Source organism: Maniola hyperantus, chromosome 26, assembly GCF_902806685.2.
Source record: "Maniola hyperantus chromosome 26, iAphHyp1.2, whole genome shotgun sequence".
NCBI lineage: Eukaryota > Metazoa > Arthropoda > Insecta > Lepidoptera > Nymphalidae > Maniola > Maniola hyperantus.
This window is the reverse complement of record NC_048561.1, coordinates 6,509,923-6,525,363: the sequence shown is the minus strand read 5'-3', so window position 1 is coordinate 6,525,363 and position 15,441 is coordinate 6,509,923. Positions and strand designations below refer to the sequence as shown.

Genomic DNA, 15,441 nt, shown 5'->3' with positions numbered 1-15,441 from the left:
AAAAACGGAACCCTTAAAGGATCACTTTGTTGTCTGTCTGTCAAGAAACCTACAGGGTACTTCCCGTTGACCTAGAATCATGAAATTTGGCGGGTAGGTAGATCTTATAGCTGACATTTGGGGAAAAATATGAAAACCGTGAATTTAGGGTTATCACACAAAAAAAAAAATTCATGACAGACAGACAGACAACAAAGTGATCCTATAAGGGTTCCGTTTTTCCTTTTGAGGTACGGAACCCCAAAAAATAATCATTAACTCGAAAGTGCGAGAAACAATAGTAATTCACTAGACGTAACGTGAATAGTGGGTACTTCCCCACCCCGATTGCCATGTCGACTTGTCGCGAACTATATATGTATATTATTTGACTAGCTTGTACTCGCGACTTCGTCCGCATGGACTACACAAATTTAAACCCCTATTTCACCCCCTTAGGGGTTGAATTTTCAAAAATCCTTTCTTAGCGGGTGCCTACGTTGTAATAGCTATCTACATACCAAATTTCAGCCCGATCCGTCCAGTAGTTTGAGCTGTGCGTTGATAGATCAGTCAGTCAGTCAGTCACCTTTCCTTTTATATTAAGTATAAGTATTTGATTTTCAATGTGTTTCACGCAGTACATTAATTTGCTTATATCATCTTCGTCCACGAAAAAATAAACTTTTCGTGGTCCCACATCATCGCACTGTTGCTAGATCTATGTCACCTATACCCCGTTCATTAGCATCGTTCAACGCGCTTTTGGACAATTATAATGCTCAATGGGACCCATTTAATGATGGGTCTATAACACTGGTTCGGGAGTTACTGAAGTACGCTGAGAGCATTACATGAATATGTCATTCAATGTTCTCAGCGTACATATTATTCAAAATTCTTTGATCTTTTATCGTTTTGTATTTTATGTCTTTTTTCTTGTACCTTTATTTGTATTTAAATTTATTATTAATCATCTAGTTAGTGTAAGTGCCATCACCGTTCTAATAAGATATAAAAAAAATAAAAAAATAAATCGATTCCAAGAAACTCGCAATCTCCAAATTCTATTTCCGATTTCGGATAACTGTTTAATATTGTATTGTCTGAAAGCGAATTCAATTATGGATTGTAAAGCTAAGGCCACACCTGCGCGTCATGAACGCGGGATGCGGGAGCGTTCGCGACGCGAATCTTACGTGCACACCTTCGCAACACGAACCTCATTTTGTTAGACTTTAGAGCAACTAGCTTATGCTCGCGACTTCGTTCGCGTGGACTACAAAATTTCAAACCCCTATTTCACCCCCTTAGGAGTTGAATTTTCAAAAATCCTTTCTTAGCGGATGCCTACGTCATAATAGCTATCTGCATGCCAAATTTCAGCCCGATCCGTCCAGTAGTTTGAGCTGTGCGTTGATAGATCAGTCAGTCAGTCAGTCAGTCATTCAGTCAGTCAGTCACCTTTTCCTTTTATATATATAGATTACCCACGGTTGCCCGGCGACCGAATTCATCGTGTGTTTTGAGTGTTACACATAGTCACGGAAACTTCGTGCGCACAGACCCTTCGACTTGTATATAATATTATCACCCATATTATAAATGCGAAAGTGTGTTTGTTTGTTAGTTTGTTTGTTCATTTATCCTTCAATCGTGTGTCTTCAAATAAGTATGTGACGTTTTGCCGATCTTAACGACATAGACAACGCTGCTTAAATGCAGAGGAAAGGGGAGTGTTATTCAAGGGCCATGACTAATATTCTTTAAAAATTTAATTTTCTTTCAGCAATGCACGGGGCTGCAATGGCTTGTATAGTACGGTATAATAACATTGTAAATTGAAAAATTAAAAAGAGCAACCACCGAGTTTCTTGCTGGTTCTTCTCGGTAGGAACGGTATTCCGAAGTCCGAACCAGTGGTAAATTAAAACTACCTGACTATTCATAAGCACTTTTAAAAAGTTTACATGAATAAAAAAACATTCTATTCTATTCTATTCTATTAAAAAAAACGCTCTACAAATCCGCTACCTCTTTCAAAAGGTCGATGTATATTATTTTCTGCTGCGTACTGTAGTCGCGTAGGTATTCATGGCGTCACATGGGAGGCGACCACCGCTCGGCCGAACGTTCCCGCTTCGGTTGCCGCAGGTTTGGATGATGCTTTAGTATATTCGAGTAAATAATTTACTTGTAGGTAGGAATATCAGTAATTTGAATTATAATTCCCTCTGAAAGCTTTGCGTAACTGATTAATTAGTAAGCAAATATACGCTGATATTGTTAGTTTCGTGATTGCCAAGTAATTTATACGAATTTAGCTGATGCGGTTGTATTTGTATTATGACGACCTCCCTGGCGCAGTGGTGAGCGCTGTGGTCTTAATAGTGGGAGGTCCCGGGTTCGATTCCTGGCAGAGGTTTGGAATTTTATAATTTCTAAATTGCTGGTCTGGTCTGGTGGGAGGCTTCGGCCATGGCTAGTTACCACCCTACCGGCAAAGCCGTGCCGCCAAGCGATTTAGCGTTCCGGTACGATGCCGTGTAGAAACCAAAGGGGTATGGGTTTAATAAAAACTGCCATACCCTTTCCAGGTTAGCCCGCTATCATCTTAGACTGCATCATCACTTACCACCAGGTGAGATTGCAGTCAAGGGCTAACTTGTATCTGAACAAAATAAAAATAAAAAAAGGTTTCAGCTTTGTAGAGCGTTGTCTCTGTCACTCATACTATATGACGTTTTGTCGATCTCAACGACAGAGACAACGCTTTACAAATCCGCTACGTCTTTCAAAAGGTCGATGTACAGTACGCGAAATCATCAATCAAATACGGTATCAGAAATAGGCTACTTGACAATTTTTTTAAGTTGGTCTTAAATGGTTAATATTTGTCCTATTATATCAAAAAACTTAACACTATATTTTTTTGCGCCCTAAAAACCGTAAAACTTTAATTTAAAAAAATATTTTTCTTAGACAGGTGAAAACACTGTCGGCCATGTTTGGCCGATAGATTATCTGTGCTCATACGTCATGCATTTGTAAACAACAGTATAACCACAGGGGTTATACTGTTGTTTACAAATGCATGACGTCAGACAACAACAGTATACCCACAGGGGTTATACTGTTGTTTACAAATGCATGACGTCAGAGCACAGATAATCTATCGGCCAAACATGGCCGACAGTGTTTTCACCTGTCTAAGAAAAATATTTTTTTAAATTAAAGTTTTACGGTTTTTAGGGCGCAAAAAAATATAGTGTTAATTTTTTTGATATAATAGGACAAATATTAACCATTTAAGACCAACTTAAAAAAATTGTCAAGTAGCCTATTATAAAATTAAAACCCCCTGCCAGGAATCGAACCCGGGACCTCCCACTAATAAGATCACAGTGCTTACCACTGCGCCAGGGAGGTCGTCAAATGTTGTCGGAACTAAAAAGTGCCCGACAATTATTTTTTTTTTTTACTTTTTTTTTTATTTTACTAACCAACAAAATTCACATACAGTGTTTACCTATATAAAAAACCGGCCAAGTGCGAGTCAGGCTCGCGCAATGAGGGTTCCGTACTACAGTCGTATTTTTTCGACATTTTTCACGATAATTCAAAAACTATGATGCACAAAAATAAATAAAAATCTGATTTAGAATGTACAAGTGAAGACCTTTCATATTATGATACCCCACTTGATATAGTCACTCACTTTGAAAGTTGAAAATACTAATTATTAGTTCATGACCACAATTTAATTTTTTTTGTGTGATCTAACCCTAAATTCACGGTTTTCAAATTTTTCCCCAAATGTCAGCTATAAGATCTACCTACCTGCCAAATTTCATGATTCTAGGTCAACGGGAAGTACCCTGTAGGTTTCTTGACAGACAGACGGACAGACAGACAGACAGACAGACAACAAAGTGATCCTATAAGGGTTCCGTTTTTCCTTTTGAGGTACGGAACCCTAAAAAGAGATTTATAACTAAATAAAAGACACGTAGCATAAACGTTAACAACTGGCTTTTACCAATCTCTACATTTCAATGGAGCACACATTTTCAAGCCTGCGGAAATAGCTGAGGGCTCTCGAACCAACCACATCCGGTAGCCATATTGCATTTCCGCTCGCCACATTCGGGAATATTCCATTTTTAAAATACATTTCCATTTTGAGTGTTGCGTTGCGTGTGTTTTGCTTTGCATCAATGTTGATTCATATTTATTTATTTTTAGGGTTGCGTACCTCAAAAGGAAAAACGGAACCCTTATAGGATCACTTTGTTGTCTGTCTGTCTATCTGTCTGTCAAGAAACCTACGGGGTACTTCCCGTTGACCTAGAATCATGAAATTTGGCAGGTAGGTAGGTCTTATAGCAGACATTGGGGGAAAAATCTGAAAACTGCGAATTTATGTTTGCATCACAGAACAAATATTGCTATTTTCAACTTTCAAAGTAAGATAACTATACCAAGTAGGGTATCATATTATGATAAGGCTTGACTTGTACATTCTAAAACAGATTCTTATTTATTTTTATGCATAACAGTTTTTGATTAATCGTGCAAAATGTCTAAAAAATACGATTGTAGTACGGAACCCCTTGGTGCGCGAGTCTGACTCGCACTTGGCTAGTTTTTTAATCCTTGGTGGCTTCGTCCAGTACTTAACACGAATGCTTTTTAATTAGATACCACAAAAATTTTAAAGGTCTTAAATTGGGCGAATACATGAAAAGTATACTTAATTGGTCTAAAATAATTTTCAATCGGGTTTTTAAGGGTTCCGTACCTCAAAAGGAAAAAAAGAACCATTATAGGACCACTTCGTTCTGTCTGAGTCGAAATCTATGCATATAGATTTTACCAATAAGTTACCAAAATATCACCCAATTTATCTAAATCGGCAACTTATTCCCTACGTAAATACAGCGAAGTACTTGGGTATGACGCTTGACGCAAAGCTTCGGTGGAAAGCTCATGTTAAAAAGAAACGTGAGGAGTTAGAATTACGCTACAAAAAAATGTATTGGCTGCTTGGAAGGCATTCCACGCTCTCATTACATAATAAACTTATGCTATACAAGCAAGTTCTGATGCCTGTATGGACGTATGGTATACAACTCTGGGGGTGTACTAAACCGACCAATGTTCAAGTAATACAGAGATTCCAGAACAAAGTACTCAGGGAAATAACAAATGCACCCTGGTATGTAAGAAATCACGATCTCCACAGGGACCTTAAGATAGAGTTCGTAAACAAAATCATCCAAAAGTACGCAGAAGCTCACCAACATCGACTTCGCCATCATGTTAATTTGGAGGCTGTGAAGCTTCTAGATAACATGGATATCAAAAGGAGGCTCAAAAGAACCAAGCCGTTCGAATTAGTGTTAAAAAGTACATAAGTGCAGCGTTTGTGTAATAGTGCTTGTGCTACTTTATTTTTCTAGGTCACAAGAACATAGTGAACTGTAAGTACGTGTTAGAATAAACTAAGGACAGTAATTATTGGACTGTAAATTAGATTTAAAAATTAATCATAAGTAGAAGTTTAAGCTAGAATAATATTACTTATTAGCCCATAGGCTAGATGGTAGTAGTAATAAAGCTGCCATTTTATAATGGTGCTTTATGGTAGGAAAAAAAAAAAAAAAAAAAAAAAAACTTCGTTCTGTCTGTCTGAATAAACTTTTTCTTTTGGCAATATAGAGTATGATGTGATAATTTGGCACCAATAATATTCTACTAACCATTTATAAAAGTCCTGAAAGTGTCCCGTCCCTGGCAATCGTAATATTTTTTTTTTTTTTTTATAAGAATATTAGCCATATTAAATGACTAATATTCCCCTTTCCTCTCCTAATATCTGGCATATCTGGCAATAAAATGCTTTCCTTATTGTTTCTACACAGGAGATACTAGAAGAGTCTAGTGTAGTGTAAACGTAAAATAAGTCTCAGATTTCGCACTGAAAAAATAGAACTAACCTTTCTTATAAGTCCTGAAGGTGACCCTGGCACTGATGTACTGTATGTCATACACCAGAGTAGTTTCTGGCAATCTAAATAAGTCCTGAAAGTGTCGCTGGCATTGTATGTTTCACACCAGTGCAGTTTCTGGCCATTTAAATATCTGGAATGTCTGGCAATAAAATGTTTTTTAAGCAACGCATTTTATTGCCAGACATGCCAGATAATTATTTATTTTCAAAATGATGATGTTGAGTGAAAAAATTGAACTAACATTTCTTTTAAGTCCTGAAAGTGTCTTTGACATTGTATGTTACACGCCAGTGCAGCTTCCGGCAATATAAATGTCTGGCATGTCTGGCAATAAAATGCGTTGCTTGCAAACATTTAACTAACCTTTCTTATAAGTCCTGAACGTGTCCCTGGCACTGGTGTACTGTATGTCATACACCAGCGTGGTTTCTGGCAACAAACTGCGTTCTTTGTTGATTCGATACACGGCGTACTTGAAGGCCAGTTCAGCGCTGCCTCCACGGGCTTCTTCTGTGAATATTGCACCTAGAAAATATCAGAATGATATATATCGTGAACTTTTACGAAATATAGGATTTTTTAAATATTTTTTTCGTGTTTTTTTTTTGTGGTATTATATGAGTAATCATTCGTATCACCTGCCCTCGTTTTTGCTAGCGTTGTGGTTAAAACCTGTATATGGCTGGCGGGTATTCTCATAGATTCCTGTATTTGTTTTAGGAGACCAGCAAGCAGCACTGCGCCCACAGAATATATAAAAACACTAGCTGCCCTGGCGAAATTCGTTCCTCCTAACAGTCGATTCAAATTTTTTAAATTTTTCTCTCCGTAAGAACCATCCTCGTACTTCAAGGATATTAAAAAAGAATTAGCGAAATCGGTTCAGCTGTTCTCGAGGGGGCTTCCAAAATCAATGACTGCGCCGTTGAGTTTAAGATGAGGTAAAGGCCACACGTGTTCAAGTTAAGAGCTCACCGATCCTAACGACGGGCGAGAGTGCGGCGACAGCATTCAACACGAGCACGAGCCAGTGCCACTCGCTCCACATGTTGCACCATCACCCCACCACCACCAGACGGCACCACCTGCAAACAAATACCTCATTACTATCTCTATATATCTTCACGGTGAAATTTTAATGGTTTTAGAGTCATGGCCAAGTACTATCGACTACACTTGTTTAATTTGGAAAACTAGCTACTTTTTTAATATAAAAAAAATATCTTAACTCGAATCTGTGAGAAACATTAGTAGTGCCGAGTGTCACAGGAGTACGGACAATCGCGCTTTTCATGAGATCTAAACTTCTAAAGGTCGACGCTACGAGGTACTACTACTGATTCGCGAATTTATCTAAACAATAATTTCTCGATTCAAATTTTTGCGTAATGAATATTTTTAAAATCATATGAGTGTTTTTTGAGTTTATCCTACTTTTTAGGGTTCCGTACCTCAAAAGGAAAAACGGAACCCTTATAGGATCACTTTGTTGTCTGTCTGTCTGTCTGTCAAGAAACCTACAGGGTTCCGTTTTTCCTTTTGAGGTACGGAACCCAAAAAAATTAGAGATCCCTAGAAATTTGAAATAATGTGAATTAGGTCGGAAAAAGATCCTCTTATTTGAGAGTTTCCGAGGCGATCTACATTGCACCTATGCGAAGCCGGGGCGGGTCGCTAGTGAGATAATAAACGAGAAAAAAGTCAGCGCAATTTTCATAGTATTATACCTATTCTAGATCTAGAATTTGAAAAAATACTAAAATCCACCTTTCCATTTCTAAGAATCTTTGAGCTAATTCAAGTTTTCGAGTTTTTTTTAAGTTTTTTACATCTTGTATTGGTATTTTATCATCATCATCATCATCATCATCAACCAATAGACGTCCACTGCTGGGCATAGGTCTCTTGTAGGGACTTCCACACGCCACGGTCTTGCGCCGCCTGGATCCAGCGGCTCCCAGCGACTCGTCTGATGTCGTCCGTCCGTCATTTATTGGTTTTTAGTTGTTACAAATCACGCGCAGAACAATGGTAGCTCACAAAACAAAATAATAATGTAGGAACCTTCACCTAAAACTCCAGGATCTGCCAATAAATTAGGTCTCCATCCTTGGGAACGCTTAATTTAACTTCCCTGTAAGTTTTCCTTTTCTAAGCGCTGGTATTAAAATATTACGAACAAGTTACCCCGTAGTATTAGTACAGAGAAGCTTCTTTATACTGTGGTATTACTTAGTCAATATTGGAGAAGGGGTCGAAAGTTTCGAGTCAGTTTCTTTCAAGTTTCTTTCAATTTTCAACATAAAATTCTAATACCGTAAATCGTAATGGCTCTAGGTAAAGAATTAAGGCAGTGACCGACCGCCGACGATGTACGAGAAACGAGTAGAACTAGAAACTATAAACGAGTTGGCGATCAGCGGGAAGCGAGTGTGTAGTTTCGATAGTTTTGTCGTCGGGCTATAAGCGAGTGTGCAAGTGCGACGAGCGATTACTCGCGCCATGTGCAAACCTGCGCGCGCGTTAGACGTGTTCAAACGAGCGATCGCTGAACGAATATCGCTGAGCGAGTTTATTTTTTAAAGCTCGTCGCTCAGCGACAAAACTAGTAAAGCGAGTCGTCGCCGGCAGTGTGAACAGTCAGAGAGCAACTTTTGATATATACATCTCTTTCGTTTACACGGAATGTACATTTATTGTGCGTTTCTTGAAAGAGAAAATCGCTGATAGTTAGTAGTTTTCTCGCCGGCGCGTGCCTTAAGAAGAATAATTGGTAGGAAATATATCCGAAACATAGTCGCTGATTGTGGGCGTATAAGAAAGCTCTTTTTTTTTTTATTCAGATACAAGTTAGCCCTTGACTGCAATCTCACCTGATGGTAAGTGATGATGCAGTCTAAGATGATAGCGGGCTAACCTGGAAGGCGTATGGCATTTTTTATTAAACCCATACCCCTTTGGTTTCTACACGGCATCGTACCGGAACGCTAAATCGCTTGGCGGCACGGCTTTGCCGGTAGGGTGGTAACTAGCCACGGCCGAAGCCTCCCACCAGCTCAGGGTCACTATCAACGTACAGCTCAAACTACTGGACGGATCGGAAAGGATTTTTGAAAATTCAACCCCTAAGGGGGTGAAATAGGGGTTTGAAATTTAAGGCGGCTGGTACCTACCTGGGGCCTAGGGCGACCAAGCCTGCAAATCCGCCACTGGGTGGAATGGGGTCAAACAACTCCTCAGAGCACATTATTATGACATCAATAATAATGGGTGCGAATATTTGCCATCCTCATATCGTTATGGGACTCTTGTACGCTATAACTATGGCAACCACTTGTTACCCCGTTTCTAGGATATTACAGGAATTTGTCGTTCTTAGATAGAATTCTCTGCACCTTGGACAGCTCACATAATGAGGTATTTTAATATAGGACTTGGGTTTGACTAGGGTGACCAACTGCCTCGTAAATTCACTACCCATATTATAAATGCGATAGTGTATTTGTTGGATTTTCCTTCAATCATGCCGCAACGGATTAAGCAACAAATCAACGCACGCTTTTTAGGGTAGGACCTCAAAAGGAAAAACGGAACCCTAATAGGATCACTTTGTTGGCTGTCTGTGTGTCTGTCTGTCTGTCTGTCAAGAAACCTACAGCAGACATAAGGGGAAAAATCTAAACACCGTGAATTTGTGGTTACATCACAAGAAAAAATTAAAATGTGTTCATGAAAAATATTGTTATTTTTAAACCCCCTCCCCCACTCCAAATGCTTTTTCTCTCTACTCTACCGCCGCATTAGTAAGTAATTTTACAGAGAAGTAGACAGGAAACTCAACAGTTTTTATTTCGATCTAGCTGCCCTAGCGAACTTCGTTTCGCCTAACAGTCGATTCAAATTTTTTAAATTTTTCTCACCGTAAGAACCATCCTCGTAATTCAAGGAATATTACAAAAAAGAATTAGCGAAATCGAGCTGTTCTCGAGATTTACGATCAGCAACACATTTAGTGATTCATTTTTATATTATACTTAGGGATATCTAGGCAAATCCTAGAAATATCGTCGTACTTGGTCAACCTAGAAAAGGTCCCGAAATTGTGTGATGTTCAGGGCACCAATATCGTACGCAGAAGTATGCACATCTCATTGCCTTAAATAGCACCGACTCAGTGGTGCTTTAGCACCAATGCAACCTCAGTGACGTCTGGATTTCAAACGGGTCGTTCATTTAGTATTTAAGAGGTGGCGCTGATTTATTTGGTTCCTAAACCGTGAAAAATTTTGTTCGCTTGAGCATAATCTTGTCATTTATATCGATGCAAGAAACTCAACAGTTATTATTTCGATAAATAGGGATATCCTAGGGGGGACAAATCCTAGAAATATCGCCGTACTTGGTCAACCTACTAAAGGTCCCGAAATTGTGTTCATTATTTTACCTACTTTTTAACCGACCTCCAAAAAGGAGGTGGTTCTCAATTCGGCCCGTATTTTAAATGTATGTGCATCGAATTTTTCACGGTTTCTGGACCGATTTGCAAATATATTTTTTTACCCAACAGGGGATGTCTCCGTGGTGGTCCTACGCAGGGCCTACGCAGCATAGTCAATCCGAAACCCCGTTTTTAAGCAGTCTCGTTCCTACTCGAGACTCGACGACTATTAAATGCTTTTGTGTTTAGGTCGCCATTCTGATTGAGTGGTTGCAATAGCAATTATTGTGCCCTTATCAAATTAATATTGCAGTTGGGTTACTATAAAGGTAAAACTCTCGATAAGCCTCTACGCGTTGTGATTAATATTTAATTTCACTTCTGGTGTGTTTATATAACGTAGTCTGTTTATCGTAGTAGACACTATCACCGGATGAGAAAGCTTTACAGAGAAGAAGTAGACAAGAAATTCAATAGTTTTCATTCCGATAAATAGGGATATCAAAGCAAATTCTAGAAACTGAAGAACAGTAACCTAAATTATGAAGCTACTGAAAAGCTAATTCGTTAATACCTACTTATATTATGAATATACACACTCTCACACACACACACACACACACACAAACACACACACATACACAAACCCAAACCCATACACCGAAACTCGCGCGCGCTCATACACACTCTAAAGTAAAAATATTTATTAATCATTGTTCTTTACGTGTTGAGCTATTGAGCCTCAATAGCTCAACAGGTAAAGGAGTGGACTGAAAACCGAAAGGTCGACGGTTCAAACCCCGCCCGTTGCACTATTGTCGTACCTACTCCTAGCACAAGCTTTACGCTTAGTTGGAGGGGAAAGGGGAATATTAGTCATTTAACATGGCTAATATTCTTTTAAAAAAAAATGCACATCTGGGAAGAGACTGACCCCCATGACACGGGTTAACCTAGTTTGGGGGTCGAGGGTAATTTTAAGCAAAAATTGTAATTGGAACAAATAAAGATTATTATTAATATCGTCGTACTTGGTCAACCTACTAAAGGCCCCGAAATTGTGTGATGTTCAGGGCACCAATATCGTACGCTGAAGTATTCACATCTATGAAGATGTGAATACTTCAGCGTACCTATTATTACCTACCCAGCGTAGTTATTTTACCTACTTTTCCGAGAGAGTATTATGAGTTTATCGGATCTTAGACCGTACTTAGCGTTCCTTACATGCCTCCGAGAACACGTTAAAAATAATAACTGGCCAAGTCCACGTAAAAAGTAGGGTTCCGTACCTTTTATAACAAAACTAGCTGATGCCCGCGACTTCGTTCACGTGGATTTAGGTTTTTAAAAATCCCGTGGGAACTTTTTGATTTTCCGGAATAAAAAGTAGCCTATGTCACTCTCCAGGTCTTTATCTATACCCATGCAATATCACGTCAATCCGTTACACCGACCGTTGCGATGTGATTGAAGGACAAACCAACAAACAAACACACTTTCGCATTTATAATTACATTGTGCATTCTCAACGAATTGAAAGTATACAACGCGCCTTTACTCGACACTTAGCTTTTAACGTCAGTGGCATCAGTGGCATCTCACGCAGATTATCAGCGACTGGCTGAGTTTAACATGACATGTCTTCGAAATAGGCGCGAAATACTTGAATTGTGCTTTCTACATAAAATTTTACGAAATAAAGTTAAATGTAGACCTTCTCAATCGAATATCCTTATCTGTTCCACATAGACTCTCCCGTAGTTTTATATCCCCAAAAATCTTCCATATACCATTTCACCAAATCTCATCTAGGAAATCAAGCCCCAATTATACGTATATGTGCAAAATTTAACGAAGACATATTTCATGACTCAGCTACTGCATTCAAAAAAAAGCTCTTGTCATTTTACGGTGGGTTCATTTCCTAAGTAACTTAGTTATTTGTTTAGTTAAGTAGTTAGTTAAGTTCTTTTTATTTGTCTAGATATTTTGCAAATGCTGTGTACACATTTTATAGATACATTTATCAGCCTGTGTTTGTCTATAAGTGTCGTAGTTTGTGTTAAATTAATGTATTGTGTGTGTTCCTAATAAATAAAATAAAATAAATTAAAAATAATAAGGGTACTGATTCCGCAAACTGTTTCGGACTTGCGTTTACACAAGTTTAAAAAATCTATTAAAAGTATGCTCCTGAATTAAGCATATTATTACACAATTGAAGATTATCTAAATGATAAAAACCGACTTCGTTACACAAACACTAAAAATTGAAAAATAATTTAATTTATTACCGAGTATATTATGTATACAAGAGTTAATATAGTTCCATAATAATACTTTTTGGTGCCGGTGCCAATTAGCTTTAGCTGCGCGAATCGTCTAGACTTCATATTTTTATGGGACTCCACAATGGCACCTCATTGGCACCGACCCCAAAAAATATTATTATGGAACTATATTAACTCTTGTATACATAATATACTCGGTAATAAATTAAATTATTTTTCAATTTTTAGTGTTTGTGTAACGAAGTCGGTTTTTATTTTTTTTGTAAAAATTTTTTATTTCACAATTTTTAGTGGCTCCATGGAATTATGCTATGACTGGTTAAAAATCTACTGTTTACTAAGCTATTACACTGATCGCGAGCAATTTACTCTTATCCGTTGAGGAGTTCCAGTATCTATCTTCGAAGATGTTCATCAGATCTTCACCAAATTGAAATGGGACCAACTTTGAAGTATACCCTTTCAAACAAAAAAAGAATTTTCAAAATCGGTCCAGGCGTTTTCGCGTAATCGGGGAACATACAAAAAAAAAAAAAAAAAAAAAAAAAAAAAAAAAAAAAAGATTCCGACGAATTGAGAACCTCCTCCTTTTTTTGAAGTCGGTTAAAAAGAGCGTGGATTTGACCTGCAGCTCGTTCCAGCAACGCGCAGGGCTGCAAATACTTTTTATCAAATCTTTGAAAAGAGCAACCGCCGAGTTTCTTGTTGGTTCTTCTCGGTAGGAAAGGCATTCCGAACCAGTGGTAGCTATGCATCTGACGATTCAAAAATAGTTGTAAAAAAATTGTTGTAAAATTGAATGAAAATTATTTTATTTATTTTAAGCCTTTAAATAAAAACTTTGGCGAACATTTCAAAATGATAGTTTTTTTACCAAAAAAGTTCTCTGTCTGTTGTACCTATCTACTCTAATAAAAAAAAAGCCGTTTATTCCCAGACTCCTTAATGCCTTATAGTTCACAATGATGTTAGTTTTGTTAATTACAATATATTTCTGTATTCTTAAATTGCTAAGTTGTTAGTAGGTATTGTTAGTTAGTAGATAGGTACAGAGTTTGTCTTATATACATATAACAAAAATAAAAAAATAAAAAATAAAATGTAAAATTAAAAACGTATGTTATGAGATATGGGCCCCTTCTCGGGTAAAGGATCTACCTAACTAACTTGAGATCGAATAAAAGGTCCACGACAGGTTGAGATGGCAATCGGGGTGTGTGTTGGGGCGTCGCACACCCGTAATGCACCCGTGCTTGCCCGCACCGGGTTAGCGCGGAGGCTGTGTGCGGGGCGTTTCCTCCCCGATTGCCATCTCGACCTGTCGCGTATTATAAATAGGTACTCAGTTACAACATACTCAGTTTTTCGTTAAATCGGACATACTTCCCGCAAATTGCTAATGCGCGTCGTCATTTTAGTGCCGTCAGCACTAGACTGAAGTTTCGAGCTGATGGTATATTTTTATTTCGGCTGACGACAAAATGACGTCATTACGATGTTAATGAGACATGGTTCCAGCGCAATAGCAATTTGCGGGACTTTTAAAATAATACAATCAGATTTTCCTTGCATTTTTGTTTGTTGCATAATCTGTACATTTTGTGACAACAGCCACCATTAAATCAAGACTTGACTCCAAAAGCCTACAAAGTATACGAATTTACATTTTGACAAATCAAAAGCTGTTGCGACAAACGAATTTGAACTTTAACATTCAAAAAATAAAGCTTAAATTTGAATTCACGAGTGTAGTGCAGGTTGTTCTTGGAAGTTTTATTATTTGTAATGCTATTTGTTTGAGAGTTTTTTGTTTTCGTTTTTTTGCTGTCCGTAGAATTGTAAATTTTTGAAAGTGTAATGTTTAAGTTTCGGGTTAAATACATTGAAATGGTTTTTTTTTTCAACTTTTTCTTCATATTACCATACGATAGTACCTGCAGTTCTTGCAATTCACGAAGGCTAGTGAACTTTACTTGTGGTAACGTTGTTTACACGGGCATTGCGTAAGTGTGCGTGCATGTCGGACCAATCAGTCGCGAGCAAGAGCTGTCAAACGCACACATTTACTGTACCTTACGTATACCGATACGACTTAAACACAAGCATGAGTCACTCGCCTTCGTGAAATGCAGGAACTATAGTAAAAGCCGGTCAAGTGCGAGTCAACTCGCACACGAAGGGTTCCACCGTACAAAAACACTTTTATTAATTATTACGGTTCCGTATATATTTTTACTAGCTTATGCTCGCGACTTCGTCCGCGTGGACTACACAAATTTCAAACCCCTATTTCACCCCCTTAGGGGTTGAATTTTCAAAAATCCTTTCTTAGCGGATGCCTACTTCATAATAGCTATCTGCATGCCAAATTTCAGCCCGATCCGTCCAGTAGTTTGAGCTGTGCGTTGATAGATCAGTCAGTCAGTCAGTCACCTTTTAGGTGAATCTTTGATTTATCGTGCAAAATATCGAAAAATACGACTGTACTACGGAACCCTCGGTGCGCGAGCCTGACTCGCAATTAGCGGGTTTTTTTTTCCTTTTGAGGTGCGGAACCCTAAAGAGGATCATATTCGCTCATTTCCAGTGTAAAGGCAGCCTTAAAAGCTCGCTTTTTATTCGACTCCCTTTGTTTTGTCTTATGACAGCTGTTGTAACGTGATGTTAAAGAGCGTATACACTGTCAGGTCGTCGCGTTTTTGTCGCCTCTGAGGGC

The 15,441-nt window shown here is 38.3% G+C and overlaps 1 protein-coding gene across 3 annotated transcripts in view; it reads right to left on the bottom strand.

Annotated features, from left to right (window-relative positions):
• Positions 1-15,441, bottom strand: part of LOC117994231 (glutamate receptor ionotropic, kainate 2) — a 55,765-nt gene that overhangs the window by 20,462 nt on the left and 19,862 nt on the right. For 2 of the 3 annotated variants that reach the window (XM_069507668.1, XM_034982123.2), the window contains exons 2-3: positions 6,969-7,078; positions 6,357-6,518 (exon numbers count right to left, since the gene is read on the bottom strand). In XM_069507668.1, the coding sequence (XP_069363769.1) occupies positions 6,357-6,518; positions 6,969-7,041 (235 nt within the window). In that variant the 5' untranslated portion in view covers positions 7,042-7,078. Of the gene's footprint in view, positions 1-5,978; positions 6,047-6,356; positions 6,519-6,968; positions 7,079-15,441 lie in introns of those variants that run through there. The other variant, XM_069507669.1, reaches the window with a different exon arrangement.